Source organism: Oryx dammah, unplaced genomic scaffold (assembly GCF_014754425.2).
Source record: "Oryx dammah isolate SB20612 unplaced genomic scaffold, SCBI_Odam_1.1 HiC_scaffold_11229, whole genome shotgun sequence".
Lineage (NCBI taxonomy): Eukaryota > Metazoa > Chordata > Mammalia > Artiodactyla > Bovidae > Oryx > Oryx dammah.
The window spans coordinates 4,266,638-4,283,643 of NW_024080622.1; the positions used below are offsets into that span (position 1 = coordinate 4,266,638).

At 37.5% G+C, this 17,006-nt stretch overlaps 1 protein-coding gene across 3 annotated transcripts in view; it reads left to right on the top strand.

Annotated features, from left to right (window-relative positions):
* The window catches only part of LOC120861163 (FYVE, RhoGEF and PH domain-containing protein 4), a 151,967-nt gene that overhangs the window by 119,167 nt on the left and 15,794 nt on the right, over window positions 1-17,006 (top strand). For all 3 annotated transcript variants that reach the window (XM_040236810.1, XM_040236811.1, XM_040236809.1), the window contains exons 8-12: window positions 1,034-1,172; window positions 3,476-3,534; window positions 3,863-4,009; window positions 13,169-13,341; window positions 16,915-16,945. In XM_040236810.1, coding sequence (XP_040092744.1) covers window positions 1,034-1,172; window positions 3,476-3,534; window positions 3,863-4,009; window positions 13,169-13,341; window positions 16,915-16,945 — 549 coding nt within the window. The remainder of the gene's footprint in view (window positions 1-1,033; window positions 1,173-3,475; window positions 3,535-3,862; window positions 4,010-13,168; window positions 13,342-16,914; window positions 16,946-17,006) is intronic.

Below are 17,006 nucleotides of genomic sequence, written 5' to 3' on the forward strand. Positions count from 1 at the left end.
CAGCTTCCATGCTAATTTCAGGCTGTTTTTACTTTTTTCCTGGTCTACAGTAACTTTCAAACTAGTTTCCCTACATGTTCCCAAGGCCATACTGCAATAGATTGATCTTAATAGATGTCATATCTAATGATATCACTCCACAGCCTGAAAACCTGCATTAGATAAAATAAATCTAAACCCAGTTTGACATTATTACACCAGATTGCGTTTTAGTTTCTTGTTTGCTTTGAATGCAAATATCATGTCTTATCTTAATATTGACACATTTTTACCCTGCAGTGCTCTGGTCCTGGTCATCAGTAAATATATTAAGGGGTTTCTGCTGTGTTTAATATGAAGAGGAACACATCTTATTTTCAAGTAATCTTTTTTTCTCCCCTTCCACATTAATTGCTTACTGAAAGCATGTTCTATGGACTCAATTTTGCCAGAGCAAAGGAGATCTATTCAGAGTTTGGTTTCTAATGAAAGAAAATACCATGACCTAGTGAAAAATTAAAATTTTATTTTCTTGTCACCCTTCTACATGTGGAGTCTTTTGAGTTCAAAGGAAATGACATTTATAGTAGCCTTATTATGGGATAGTTTCTGCTGAATCCATAGTCATTTAATATAGTGTTACTTAGTGAACCTCTTTCTTCTTTTGAAAATCTCTGGAGTTATGATTTGATAGTGTGACCTGAAAAACCCTTGTAATGACCAGTCAAAGTAGATGCCATCAATCTGGAATTTTCTTGCTTAAAATTCTGCTTGATTTTTTTTTTTTTCTGAGTAGATTGGTGGTCCTCATACTTTACTGGAAAAAATTGGGGATGTTCTTAAATACATATGCCCAGGCTGTGGTCTCGAAATTGTGGCTTCATAGTTGGAGTGGTGTTTAGGATTTCCATTTTTAATAGCATCCCAGGAATGTATCTAATGCAGGTGATATACAGGCCACACTTTGTAGAGAAACGCTGCCCTTAGTGAAAGTTCTGTATTACCTTGAGTTTTTAGACTGGCTAACCTAATTTTTAAATCTTTCTCATTACAGAAACAGAAGATCTGTGGGAGCTTGACTTTGCAGCATCACATGCTAGAACCTGTTCAGCGCATTCCCCGGTATGAGATGCTCCTTAAGGACTACCTAAGGAAATTGCCCCCTGATTCTCCGGACTGGAATGATGCTAAAAGTAAATCCCCCCTTCCATTATGGGATAATTTAATGGCCAAGTAGCATTGTGATTTCAAAGTGAAGTAGAAGCCACTTTAGTAAAATATTGGTGCCAGAAAATAACCTCACTGGAAATTGTTATCAACACCTCAATTAGGCAAGCACTTTTGAGCCCAAATCATAGGTTTAGAGCAATGCAAATTACATTTCTCATGCTGGTTTCACATTAGTGATTAACTCTGAAATATAAAACTGTAGTCTTAGAGACATCTGGCATAGCAATACACAATTACCTTCTCACAGGAAGAATACAACCATTCAGAATTACTAGTGCTGCTGGTTAATTAGGGGGGTAGATATACCAAGAAAACTAAGATGACATTTACTATTTAAAAATAGCCTAAGCAAAGTGATTTCTCTCTACTTTTTACTAAGATAGAAGAGAAAATAATGCTGTTTAGTGTCAGCATTTTCCCTCAGAAACCTTTATTCCTGTTCTACTCATTGTCTTTTTTTTAAATTAGATCATAATGAAAGACTTTTTAGGACCTAAGCATTTCAATAAGATATTTGTTTTCTTGTGTACTTTTGAAAAAATCAGTTAACTGTGTAGAATGAAAATTTAACGTGGATTGGTAATCAACATGTACTACAACTGCTACTAAAACCAGCAGAACTAGTGGTAAGATTGGAAGTTGGATTACTATTGCTACTTCTCAGACTAATCTCTTGGGCAGTAGCCCCAGCCCATCTTAACTTGTCTCCCTCTACCTTGGATCCTATATGAAATGTACTGAATTGCCCAAATCAGGATAATTCTCTAAAATTTAAATAAAAATTCCTTTTCTTCTATATTCAAAGGTTTAGACTTGTGCTAAGGTACCTATGTCAAAAGTGAGAAAGTTGAAATTATCTGATGGTCCAGTAGTTAAGAATTCACCTGCCAATGCAGGGGATACAGTTTTGATCTCTTGCCTGGGAAGATTCCCCATGCTGCAGAGCAACTAAGCCTGTGTACCACAACTGTGAAACGTGTAAGCCACAACTACTTACCCATGCATCATAGAGCTCATGTTCCACAAACAAGAGAAGCCACAGAAGTGAGAAACCCATACAGCACAACAAAGAGTAGCCCCTGATTGCTGCAACTAGAGAAATCCTGCACACAAAAACAAAGACCCAGGGCAGCCGAAAAATAATTAAATAAATAAAAATTTAAAACTAGAAAAAAAAGACTGTGCAGTGAGAGGGGTAGGGGCTGGTGGTCCCCACACCTCCTCCCCCCTCTCCAAAATGAGAAAGTCGGCAACATAATAGGGTATTTTATTGCTCTTTGATTTCCCATTACTACTTATACTAACATTCTAAGGAAACACAGAAATACTTTTGGAAACCTAAAAGTAGAAGGGAAAGCAGCAAAAGTGCATTTTGTTCAGCAGTAGAACAAAGAAGACAGAAAAGTTAGTTCAGAATGATGAGGTTGTTGTGATACCAGAATTAACCCAACCAGTATTCATAAGATAGAAAAGAAAGGAGGAGAGCAGGGCATGATGGAGGATTGAGAACATTCCCTCAGGTTAACCCAGCAGGAAGCCTCAGCTTCCACCTTCGACCTCTCTTCACCAGTAGTCCTGGAGCTCCTACCTTGCCCATATCAAAGCTCCTACCTTCCCCATTCCCATCTCTCACTACCACTTGCCCTAGCAACAAAACCTTCCATCGACATTGGCAGCAGAAAATTCTCTTTCACCTAGATTAGAACTGTGAGTGTGTTTTCCCAGAGAAAACTGATTATGTTTGTTGGTTAATTTACTTGCAAAACTAGTTAAATACTTACTACTGCTGAAATGTAGAGCTTTTGAGTCAGAAGACTTAGTTTCAAATTGTAGCCCTTCAGTATCATAATCTGTGACCCTACCCAAGGAACATCACTCTCTACTTCTTTCATCTGTCAAATGAAGCTTATGTATTTTCCATTTAGGGTTGCATAAAAATGAATTGATACAATATATATGAACACCCCTGACAAAGCGCCTTGTAACAAGGTATTGTCATGATGTTTGCTATTTTGAAGATTCCTAATGAATTAAATGTACCTGTGAGCCTAGTCACTATATATGACTTTTTATGAGTAACTACCTTTCAAATTCCAAATCATGTGCTTACAAATGAACTTTGGAACTATCCAATTAGTAAATGGAAATTGCCCCTGCTTTTATTGTGTGTCTTTGGTTTCAGATTCCTTATTATGCTATATATTACTCAGCTATCTAGTAATGTAGAAAGGACAAAATATAATTACTTTTCTTTTTTCCTGTTTAGAATCACTTGAAATTATATCTACAGCAGCAAGCCATTCTAATAGTGCAATAAGAAAAATGGTAAGTACTTTTCAGAGGAAATGGGAATCTTTTAGTTAGATAATTGTTAATAATGTAGTCTAATATTATCTACAGTTTTGGACCAAAATGAATTGACACAAGTGAACAAAAAATATTGTTTATAAAATGTTTAGAACTATCTGTGATTATCCTCTTCCCTCTTCTCCCAGGTTTTAATTTGCTCTTAACTCTGATCTTTATACTTAAGTTTATGCTTAGTTCCAATCCTTTCTGAATTGTGTATATTTTAGCTGCAGTCATTGATTAAAGGCATTAAGATGAAATCTCCTTATATTTGATCTTGCTATGTTTTATTTTAATTTCCTAGGAAAACCTAAAGAAACTCTTAGAGATTTATGAAATGTTGGGAGAAGAAGAAGACATTGTAAATCCTTCAAATGAATTAATAAAAGACGGACAGATCCTCAAACTAGCTGCTCGGAACACATCAGCACAAGAACGCTACCTTTTCTTAGTGAGTTTTGTAGTATGAGAAAGTCACATAAGAATACCTCATAACACTGTTATATGTATCTTGGAAAAGAAGGGTGCTTGCTTGCTCACCTAAGCAATTATTTCTAATCTGATTTAGTCAATACTGTCTGGATTCCACATCAGGGAATGTCCATAGTAACTGAAACTTGTTCTTTGAAGGACACAAATCTGTTTTTGAAGTATTTTTCTGTGTACTTATCATGTGTAATTTATTTCAGTAACACATAGTGAAGATAAATTTAATGTTTCCTTGAAGATCATAGGCATCAGTGTATACGTGGGGAATCACTATTTTAATTATTTCTGTTTAAAGAAATATATAGACAAAGTTGTAAAACTTGTGCTTCAAATGTCTATGTAAAAGTACATGAGTTTGCTACATAGTTCTTTTTCGCTGTAGTCACCCCCTGTCCCTCTCTTAACTTCCTGGAAATGACAATTAGTCTAGAACTTCCTGGAGAAGGAATGGCAAACCACTTCAGTATTCCTGCCTTGAAAACCCCATGAACAGTAGGAAAAGGCAAAAAGATATGACACTGAAAGATGAACTCCCCAGGTCAGTAAGTGCCCAATATGCTACTGGAGAAGAGTGGATAAATAACTCCAGAAAGAATGAAGAGATGAAGCCAAAGCAAAAACAACACCCAGCTGTGGATGTGACTGGTGATGGAAGTAAAGTCTGATGTTGTAAAGCTCAATATTGCATAGGAACATGGAATGTTAGGTCCATGAATCAAGGTAAATTGGAAGTGGTTAAGCAGGACATGGCAAGACATTTTAGGAATCAGAGAACTAAAATGGACCGGAATAGGTGAATTTAGTTCAGATGACCATTATATCTGTTGCTGGGGGCACGAATCCCTTAGAAGAATGGAGTAGCCCTCATAGTCAATCAAAGTCCGAAATGCAGTACTCGGATGCAATCTCAAAAATGGCAGAATGATTTTTGTTCATTTCCAATGCAAACCATTCAGTATCACAGTAATCCAAGTCTATGTCTCAACCACTAATGCCAAAGAAGTTGAAGTTGAACGGTTCTATGAAGACCTACAAGATCTTCTGGAACTAGTATCAAAAAGATGTCCTTTTCACCATAGGGGACTGGAATGCAAAAGCAGGTAGTTAAGAGATACCCGGAGTAACAGGCAAGTTTGGCCTTGGAATACAAAATGAAGTAGGGCAAAGGCTAACAGTTTTGTCAAGAGAACACACTGATCATAGAAAACACCCTCTTCCAACAACACAAGAGAAGACGCTACACACGGACATCACTAGATGGCCAACACCGAAATCAGATTGATTATATTCTTTGCAGCCAAAGATGGAGAAGCTCTATACAGTCAGCAAATACAAGACGGCGAGTTGACTGTAGCTCAGATCATGAAATGCTTATTGCAGAATTCAGACTTAAACTGAAGAAAGTAGGGAAAGCCACTAGACGATTTAGGTATGAACTATATCAAATCCCTTATGATTATACAGTGGAAGTGAGAAATAGATTCAAGGAATTAGATGTGATAGAGTGCCTGAAGAATGATGGACAGAGGTTCATAACATTGTATAGAAGGCAGTGATTAAAACCATCACCAAGAAGAAGAAACACAAAAAAGCAAACTGTCTGAGGAGGCTTTACAAATAGCTGAGAAGAAGAGAAGCTAAAGGCAAAGGAAAAAATGAAAGATATACCCATTTGAATGCAGAGTTTCAAAGAATAGCAAGGAGAGATAACAAAGCCTTCCTAAGTGATCAATGCAAAGAAATAAAGGAAAACAATAGAATGGGAAAGACTAGAGGTCTCTTCAAGAATATTAGAGATAACGGGAACATTTCATGCAAAGTGAAAGTGAAAATCACTCTGTTGTGTCTGACTCTTTGCGACCCCATGGACTATAGAGTCCATGGACTTCTCCAGGCCAGAATACTGGAGTGGGTAGCCTAGCCCTTCTCCAGTGGATCTTCCCCACCCAGGTATCGAACTGGAGTCGCCTGCATTGCAGGTGGGTTCTTTACCAACTGAGCTATTAGGGAAGCATCTTCACACAGAGATGGGCACAATAAAAGACAAATGGTATGGACCTAACAGAAACAAAAGATAATGGGAAGAGGTGGTAAGAATACACAGAAGAACTATAGAAAAAAGTTCTTAGTGACTCAGATAACCATGATTGTGTGATCACTCACCTAGAGCCAGACATCTTGGAGTGTGAGGTCAAGTAAGCTACTGGAGGTGATGGTCATGCAAAATGCTGGGCTGAGTGAAGCACAAGCTGGAATTCAGATTACTAGGAGAAATATCAGTCATCTCAGATATGCAGGTGATACCAGGCTTATGGCAGAAAGCAAAGAGGAATTAAAGAACCTCTTGATGAAAGTGAAAGAGGAGAGTGAAAAAGCTGGCTTAAAACTCAACATTCAAAAAACAAAGATTATGGCATCTGGTCCCATCACTTCATGGCAAAAAAGTGAGAAAACAGTGACAGACTTTATTTTCTTGGGCTCCAGAATCTCTGAAGATGTTGATTGTAGCCATGAAATTAAAAGACGCTTGCCCCTTGGAAGAAAAGCTATGACCAACCTAGACAGCATATTCAAAAACTGAGACATTACTCTGCCAACAAAGGTCCATCTAGTCAAAGCTATGGTTTTTCCAGTAGTCATGTATGGATGTGAGAGTTGGACCATAAGAAAGCTGAGCACCAAAGAATTGAGGCTTTTGAACTGTGGTGTTGGAGAAGACTCTTGAGAGTCCCTTGGACTGCAAGGAGATCAAACCAGTCACTTCTACAGGAAATTATTCCTGAATATCATTGGAAGGCCTATTCTAAAGCTGAAGCTCCAATTCTTTGGCCACCTGATGGAAAGAACTGACTCATTGGAAAAACCCTGATTCTGGGAAAGATTGAAGGCAAGAGGAGAAGAGGACGACAGAGGATGAGATGGTTGGATGGCATCACCGACTCAGTGGTCATGGGTTTGGGTGGACTCCGGGTGTTGGTGATGGACAGGGAGGCCTGGCATGCTGCGGTTCATGAGGTCGCAAAGAGTCGGACACGACTGAGTGACTGAACTGAACTGAACTAGGACTTACTGACAATAAGTGCTCTTCTTGGGGCATCCAGGCCTTTATATTTTAGTCTCTATTAATTCCAGTTCCTTTCTATATCTAATGATACAATAATAATCATAACAGCTAACAATGTTTAATAATAAACTAACCTTGAATAATTGAATAATAGCTCAGTAAATTTTAGCTATTTCTGTGATTGTTATCCTAGGCAAAGAAGCAGTTACACTGATAAAGAGGCTGCCCTGTGACTGTCACGTGATGCATTCTCAGTATGTTAGTCACGTCTGACTTCTCTGCTGCATGGCAGTCATGTCACGAGCCTTGGTATGAGTTGTTGGGGACTAGAGGATTCTGATTGCAGCTTCCCTTGAAAGACAAATTTATAGGAACTAACTGTCATGCAGAGGGTGTTCATGATATCTCTCATTTTTAAAAAAGAACATTTGGTCACCAGGCGATCAAACATTTCTAGTGCAAGTTTATAGAACTCAAGAAAATTGAAAACATGCCCACACAAAATTTGTACACGAATGTTCTGAGCAAAATTATTTATTATAGCCCCAAAGTAGAAACAACCTAAATGTTCATCAGTTGATGAATAGATAAACAATTTGGTATACCTAGTCACTGGAATATTATATGGCAGTAAAATGGAATAAAATACTAATATATGCTCTGTGGATAAACTTTGAAACATCGTGTAAGTGAAAGAAGCCACTCACAAAAGGCCACATTGTATGATATGATCTCACTTATATGAAATGTCTAGAATATCACTTACTACTTACAGAAAGTAAGTGGTGGTAGCCTTGGGCTGGTGGGGAGAGGAAAGAGGCACAGGATTCCTGTTTAGAGTCATAAAGTGTTCTGAAATTAGTAGTGATGGTTGTACAACTTACAGCTATATAAAAACCATGAATTATACTTTTTAAAAGGGTTTTTGTGAATTATATCTCATAGCATAATTTTTATAGATAGTTTCCAAATTACCTATAAAAAAATCTTCATTTGGGCTCAAAAGAAGAACTTCACCTTTCAGAGGTTTTATAGAGACCTAAATGTAAATCAGGGACTTATAATATTTTATTAGGGTTCTGAGAGCTGTTTACTTAGAAATATAGGTTTGGTTACTTGGATATGGTGCTGCCAACACATCAGAAGATGATTGCCATTGAAAAGATAGTTATACTCACAGATCCCAAAAGGCAGAGGAACGCCACACCAAGGGCTTCATGAAAAAGTACCAGGGTTGGTCAGAAGGCAAAGGGAGCAAGCAGACCATGTGGGCAAGAACTTTTAGTTTGGTTTCTGCAAGAAGGAATAGGCAAGGCAGGGAAAACATGCTTAGAATTTACTGGTTTAAATCATTTCATTAGGCTGTGGGGCACAGGGACTGTTGCCTGGTACCTAGCCTTAGGGTTCTTGGAAAAGGGGAATACTGGCCCAAAGTATAAGAACTCAATAGAGAAGGTGGTTGGGGTGTGGGCTCTGGGTCTGTTAGTTTAAAGTTATGCTTGCACGTGAGTCACTCACTGTCTCAGAATTGAGTAGTCCTGAGAGGGAGTATCACTTCATGGCAAATAGATGGGGAAACAGTGACAGACTTTATTTTGGGGGGCTCCAAAATCACTTCAGATGGTGATTGCAGCCATGAAATTAAAAGACACTTACTCCTTGGAAGGAAAGTTATGACTAACCTAGATAGCATATTCAAAAGCAGAGACATTACTTTGTCAACAAAGGTCCATCTAGTCAAGTCTCTGGTTTTTCTAGTAGTCATGTATGGATGTGAGAGTTGGACTATAAATAAAGCTGAGCGCAGAAGAATTGATGCCTTTGAACTGTGGTGTTGGAGAAGACTCTTGAGAGTCCCTTGGACTGCAAGGAGATCCAACCAGTCCATCCTAAAGGTGATCGATCAGTCCTGGGTGTTCACTGGAAGGACTGATGTTGAAGCTGAAACTCCAGTACTTTGGCCACCTGATGCGAAGAGCTGACTCATTTGAAAAGACCCTGATGCTGGGAAAGATTGAGGGCAGGAGGAGCAGGGGACGACAGAGGATGAGATGGTTGGATGGCATCACTGACTCAATGGACATGGGTTTGGGTAGACTCCAGAAGTTGGTGATGGACAGGGAGGCCTGGCGTGCTGCGGTTTATGGGGTCGCAAAGAGTCGGACACGACTGAGTGACTGAACTGACTGACTGAGAGCGGGCAGTCCTCCAATGTCAGCAGGGCCCCGAAATGTTAGAGCATCAGAAATCCACATTAAAAAGACATGCTTAATACCTTTTCTGGGCAAAATGCCTGGTAGTCAGTGTCTTCCGTTTGTCTTTACTCTACCTTTAGGTGCTTAGGTAAATTTCCTTCCCCCTCTTCAACATTAGTGTTACAGTTTCTGTAGTTAAACTTTAAGCTATATGTCTACCAGTGGTCTTGGTTTAATGTTCACATTTGAGAATTATTGTGGAAATAGTTTGGGATTGAATACCTTAATACCGAGCCAGTATAAGAAGCTGCTTGGAGCACAGATGGCACAGAGCCTTGAGGGGATGCAGCAGTAGTGACTTTGAGGAAAGCACGTGAAAGTACCTCTCTTGTTCCAGTTATCATAAGTTATCAAACATGTCATTCTCCTTTCAGGAGAATGAAGTTCTACAGTAGAAATTTTAGGAAAGCCTTATCCATCTTTTAAAGACCATCTTAGAAGCATTTCCTGTGATGTTCATTCTTTCAGTCCTCCCCATCTAGTACTGCACTTGTAGAATCTCTCTTCTCTGCAGTACACATTTATCCCCATGGAGCATCTTACTTTTCTTATATGCAGAAACTTCAGAAGTAACTTTTTATTTTCCTTTCTCTCTAGAAGTAAAATGAGGGCTAGTTTTCTATTTCTTACTCTGAAGATATTACATTTGTAAATCTGAAAAGCCAAATTTATATTTAAAATTTGATTTCGGCTTTCAAATGATCTTCATGTGTTTGCATTGTTTTCTTGCCTCCTCATTATGCTTTTCACGTTAATGTAGGGCACTCTATTGAGTAATCACATCTGACATCTGAAAGTTAAAAAAAAACGACTAAATTCTCCCATAGAATAAGAGATTTTATTTTTGGCTCTTTGGAGTTCTAGTCCTTATTTCCTTGTAGCTTTCGACTGAGTCATTTTATATACATATATGTATATATGTACACATATATATTTTTCTCTTGACTAATTTAAAACTTTAATATAGACCAGGCACTGGAAATTTTCTCCAACATTATATTTTTACATTCTAAAGCAAACTTTAATGAACTGTCATGAGTGGGATATAAAATTGAATTGTTTCAGTCAGATAATATATTTTAAGAGAATTGAAAGAATCAAGGAACACTGGAGATCAAGTAGGTGAAACCCCCTACTCTTTTAATAAAATTGAGATTTTCTTCTAAGTTTTGGCACAGTCTAGCTCTTCTACAGCTTGCCAGCCAGAGAATGCTTTATCAGTAACTACTTCTGAGCTATGGGCATGGAATAAAAAGAATCCCTTTCACTGAAAGGGAAAGTCAGTCTACTTGGTCCAACAGTTGTTATAACTTCCTCTTTTAGTCCTAGCAAAAACCCAGAGAAGGTGATGGTGGCTTTTGCCATAGGAGCAAGATTCACAGAGGGAACAGGACTAGCTATTTAATTCTTCTATGTATATGACATAGACTTCTTTGTAAGCATTATCACCTGCACCTCTAAGTAGAAGAAGAAGGCTATTTATTAGGTATATTGTAACCTGAGTTTATATAATATATAATATTGACAATTTAGAATGTGAAGTCCCACTTAGGAAGAATAGGGGAAATGTAATCCTGAAAGCATGAAAGGGAAAGAGAAGCACATCATTATAAGATAGTCTGTCATCTTTTCTGAGCATAACTACCAAAAGCAAATGCTCAGAACTTCCATATTCATGGGCTTGTGTTTCTATAAGATGATAAGACTTTGTCGAACTTTATCCATCACATTTGAGTATGTGTATCGGATAACTCAGAAATTTCATTCCTTAACATTACATTTGTCACTCAGTTTGCAGAAAAATTTGATTGTTGTTGCTGTCTTGAAAGTGTGAGTCCTCTCCATTTTGGTGGCTGCTTTGTAGCCCTGCCGCACTGTTCAGATGTTGCAAAACCCCCTCCTGAGAAGGCCTTGATAGAAAAGAGAAAGAAATAGTGGCATGAACAGTTAGCAAGCAAGGTGTTGCCTTAATCAAGCTGCAGTGATGATGATAACCTTTAAGAGTAGTTTCAGATCTCCAGATTTTGTGTACTACAAGGAGGCTGTGATTGCCATACTTAGAATATAGTGGGCAATTAATGGTAAAGATGGATTCTATTCCCTTCTAGAAATGTGAATTTGAAATGTTATAGTTAGGTATATATGATAAAAATGTATTTGGTTACCTCTTATTTCCGCATTATCCAGTGTGGAAATGAAATTTATGACAGTGGTTATAGGAAGTTAAAAATAATGTATGAGGAACAACTGGTTAAAAAATTTACTTTCAGAATGAGTACAGTGGACATTGTCACATAAACATGTTGAAATGTTTTAAATATCCATCAACATTTCTTTGATGTTTGGAGCTAAACAGAAGACCTGGCAGAACAGGACATTATTCCTCATTTAATCCTCTCAGCAACTTGTGACTTTTACAGATAATGATCCTGAGGAATGAGAGGTTACATAAGAGGTTAAGTTCTTAGTAGCTTTTGTCTTATAAAAAATATATATTTAATCTTAGAAACAATGTTAGAAACAATAAATATGAAGTAGGAAGAAAATTATGGACCTTCTTTAGTAATCTGCCTGCAAGTTAATCTAGGTACTTAGAATTTCATCCTTTTGCATAATTTAATATATTTAAAAGTTAATTAAATGCCCTCCCCAAATCATTGCTTGGTAGTAATTAGCAGGGGCTGTTCATTATTGACTAGAAATGAGGCAGTAATTTGATTCAGTTTCAAAATAAATTCTTCATTTTAAGTAAAGACTTTTTACTAAAATAGATGACTTTTCTATTAATTCATACATGATGAATTCTTATTGGAGATGGGTGACAATATAAAACAGTGACTTTGTTTTTTCCAGATGATTTACTGTTTTAACCCATGCTCTAATAAATTTAAATGAATAATGTACCTACTTTTTAAAATTTTTTATTTATTTTTTAATTGAGGGATAATTGCTTTGCAGACTTTCATTGTTTTCTGCCAAACCTCAACATGAATCAGCCATAGGCATACATATATCCCCTCCCTTTTGAACCTCCTTCCCATCTCCCTCCCCATCCCACTCCTCTAGTTTGATAAAGAGCCCCGTTTGAGTTTTCTGAGCCATACAGCAAATTCCTGTTGGCTGTCTATTTTACATATGGCATTGTAAGTTTCCATGTTACTCTTTCTGTACATCTCACCCTCTCCCCTCTCCCCATGTCCATAAGTCTATTCTCTATGTCTTTTTCTCCACTGCTGCCCTGTAAATAAATTCTTCAGTATCATTTTTCTAGATTCCATATATATGCATTAGAATAATGATATTTATCTTTCTCTTTCTGACTTACTTCACTCTGTATAATAAACTTAACATTAAGCACATTGGTAAAAATAATTGCTAAATATTGCTCTTTTCCTTTAACAGCTATTACAGACTTGTTGTCTGAGATACAACAATTATAAATTTTATTGTCTAAGGGCTTCAACTTATGTGGCTGAGAACTTCAGTTTCTGGTATATAGAAGATCCTTAATAAATTGTTACTGAACCTAAGTTCTTTACCTCATTTTCTTATTAGTATAAAAGGATTTATTTACTTAAATATTAGCAAAATATTTATGAACCAACAAAGGAAAACACATGCTACATATTTTATAATTAATCATTTTGATATAAGCAATAAAAGCTCTATAGTATAGAAATAATTTTTTCACAAAGAAAGCATGATATTCCCTGGAATTTTTGCCTTGGGCTACTTTCAATGTTGTTCACTTTCCTCTGCCTTGTTTTCCTGTTTTTTTAACGTGTATTCCTCTTTCTTGCAGTTCAACAACATGTTGTTATACTGTGTGCCAAAATTCAGCTTGGTGGGCTCTAAGTTCACTGTTCGAACCAGGGTAGGCATCGATGGAATGAAAATTATAGAGACTCACAATGAGGAATATCCACACACTTTCCAGATATCTGGGAAAGAGAGAACACTGGAACTGCAAGCCAGGTAAGAGAACCATTCCTCTCTCACAACTTTCCAAAAGCTTCAGGTTAAATCGTAGGATACAATAATTCTGAGGCCTTTTCCCAAGCTTGGTTGAACATAAATGGAAAGATGTAAGCTCTTGAAAGTCAGAAATTGTCTTCCTTTTTGATTCCTGGTACCTAGGATACTGATCTTTCAGACAGTAAACATTCAATAAATTAATGTGGCTGTTGAGATTTACAAGGTGCAAAGAATGAAGTTGTTGCTTTCAAGCCAAAGTTTCAAGTCTTGGAGGAAAAATGTCTCTCCTAACCATTTTCCCCTCCGTCTTTTCTTTTGGTTCACAAATGTTTATTGATGTTTATTATTTCATGATAAACGTTGAAGCTTTAGCAATCTGTCCTTCAGAGACTCTGCATCCATAGGACTTAATGGCAGTTTGGTCTAGAGAATGACTGGGGGAGGCATTTTGGAAAAGCTAATTCTCCTGCCACAATTGATGATACATAAAGGGGGTCATTTGGGGTGGTAGTAGCCTTTTGCAACCAGGAATTATGGAAGGGGTGGCTCTTCTTATATGCTTTATTGAGTAGGAGAAAAGAGCTAGAGATCTAGCATCCATCCTTCTAGCATAACCATGTTTGGAAAGAAAAAAAAAACCTGAGAACCACCTGTAGTAGATCACAGCCACCTCATGTGTGAACCTCTAGAAAACATAATGCTGTCAGATCTTAAAATATCTGCTTTAAGAAACTATCATCCTTTTATCCTATAAAGACCAAGCATGGTGAAAATTGAGATTGGCCAAAAGTTCTGTACAGATCAGAAGGTTAACTACTAATCCCAGCTCTAATAGTTCTGATACCTTAGAGCCTTTGGAGAATCAGAGAGCCCTTGTGTTCCTTTCTGTGTGGTTCTGGCTGCTCACGTGAACTCATCCAAGATATTTGTGCTTATTAGTAAGGCGCCTGCCAGGCTACAGTCCATAGGGTTGCAAAGAGTCAGATACAGCTGAAGTGACTTAGCATACACAACTCTGTATGAGCTTAAACTTCATATTTTCAAAAGAGAATAAATTATTTTAGTATGAATTTGTGCCCAGGGAGCAAGGGAATGGTGAATACAGATATGGAACATGTGTCAGACTAGGAAAGTTTGAAGAAATACCTCGCCAGTTCTTTGATTTTCCACAGAAAATATTTAATGAACCTGCTTTGCTTAGGGAGCTTCCAGGAGGGTTCTCTGAGGATTAGGAGGTGGAATTTCAAGCATGAGTTAAAGTGGTGAAGGACTTGGCCTTAAATGTTACAGTTTTCCTACTTTATCATGGTGAGATTTGGACCCCAGCTGTCAAACCTATGAGAACAAATGTATGTTGCTGTGCGTGGAAGCTCCTGACTGAAGTCTTATTCAGTGGTTGACTTACTAAGTGGCCCTGGTAACAAGGAAGACTCATCAATATTTCAGATCACCATGAAAGTCTTCATTACTGATGAATGAAGGTGTTGCTGGCTCTGAATGTGAGCATAGTTCCAAATCTGCAAACCTAAGAGATGTGTCTGAACAGCAGACAAGAGATTGTCAAGGTTTCTTGGCTTTCCTTAGTAGGAAGAAACTCCAGCCCCTCCATTAGCAGGTTGGGCTATTTTTCCCTTCAGGATGGGGCTGATCCATGAAATTTTTTTCTTAAGTACAGGCAGTTTATCATTTTGCAAAGTTGCAACAGGTACTATAGGGTACATTACAATTAGTATTGAAAATACATTCATTTTTCCTTAAATTTCTTATTCCCTTAATCTCATTTGGAGAAGGCAATGGCAACTCACTCCAGTACTCTTGCCTGGAAAATCTCATGGATGGAGGAGCCTGGTAGGCTGCAGTCCATGGGGTTGCAAAGAGTCAGACATGACTGAGTGACTTCACTTTCACTTTTCACTATCATGCATTGGAGAAGGAAATGGCAACCCACTCCAGTGTTCTTGCCTGGAGAATCCAAGTGATGGCAGAGCCTGGTGGGCTGCCGTCTCTGAGTTCGCACAGTGTCAGACACAACTGAAGCGACTTAGCAGCAGCAGCCTAACTCATTGAATTAGTTGTATTTATCACTATTTGGTGACTTGCAGATACGAATGAAATGTGATTATTTATCTTCTGGTCCATAATGACTCTCTCAAGAGTATAGACGCACATTGAAATTCTCAGAAGGTCAGAGGGATTAAATGGAACCTCAATTTGGGTATATATTTGATGGTACTTAAAGAGAATTCACTTCTGAAGCAAATACAGGAAAAAATGTACTGCTTTTCTTACTAAATAAGTCAGCCTCAAGACTGACCTCTTATACTCTGCTTCCCCTTCCACATTCAAAAGAATATAAGCTTTTGAATCAAAATTATTTTATATAGTTTTTATCAATGGTTTTCTATTGCCAAATGGTTATAAAAATAGAGTAATGAATAAACAAAGGAGTAAAAAAAATATGTCATGATTGAGAAAGTAAAACAAAAAACATTGAAGACTTGTCAAGTTACTTTTCATTTAAAAGGCTAAAAGCAGCTAGCAGATGACTATGCTTCCAGAGCAACAGAGCTGATTTTGTGGGAGTGGGCATAGCATTAGGAGAAATCTTTTTTGAGGGGTAAGATTGAAGCCCCTGCCCCCACCAAGGTTCTTGGTTCAAGGATCCCCATGTGAAAAATAAGCAGACTCTTCAACATTTGGCAGACACAGATTCCAGCAGCATTCCTGGCATATCATGATACTCAGTAATAAATTTGTGAGAAAGATGGATGGTGTTAACAGGAGCAAGCCTTCTGCCAGACTCTCACATGTGTGATACCTTTGGGACTGAGGCATGTGACATTCAGGCTGAGACTGGGCCTCAAACTTAGCCTTAGCCTACCAGATACACACAAACAAACAGAGCCCATTCTTCACAATCCCTCAATTTGGAGATAAAGTCTACTAAATGGGAAATTATTTTCCCACCAGAAAATTATTAAATACTGGGGTTCATTAATCTGTGAAATCTCCTTCCCACAGGCATTTAAATCTTTGTTGTGCTTTATCTCTAATGAATTAGGCATGGTGTTGTCTGAAGCCTCCTAGCAAAATAAAATTAAATTGCTTATCAAAGGAAACGTGAAATATCTCCCGGAGGCCTTACTTACAAAGACAATTTATGTTCTCAAGGATAATTACAATCTTTCCTAAGATGGGTTGTGACTAGTAGCCTTTCAAAGCCTCGTGTTTTCATAAAAGTGAATTGGAAGACTAAGCCTATATCTAGTATAATGCTAGATCTACAGATACCTAATATATACTACTAGTTGATGGTTGTTAAACCAATAGAAGCCCAACTTAACTCTCTCTGTCAAAAATTGTATGTACCAAAATAAATAGTCTAAAACTATGTTTATAAATTCATATGTTCAGTTGCCAGAGTTTCTGTTTTGGTTTTATTATAACTCCTTCTTGGACATCCCCAAATTTTTCATAAGGTTGGAATAACATAAAAACATAGTTTTATGCACCAGATGTAACTCATTAATGTTCTCTTTGTTCACTTTAATTTTTTGTTGTTATATGTTTTAGTTCTGAGCAAGACAAAGAAGAATGGATCAAGGTAAACCTGATTTCTGTTTTCATTTTTGTTTTGTGGTAACCTCTGTAAGTCTGCTCCAGTA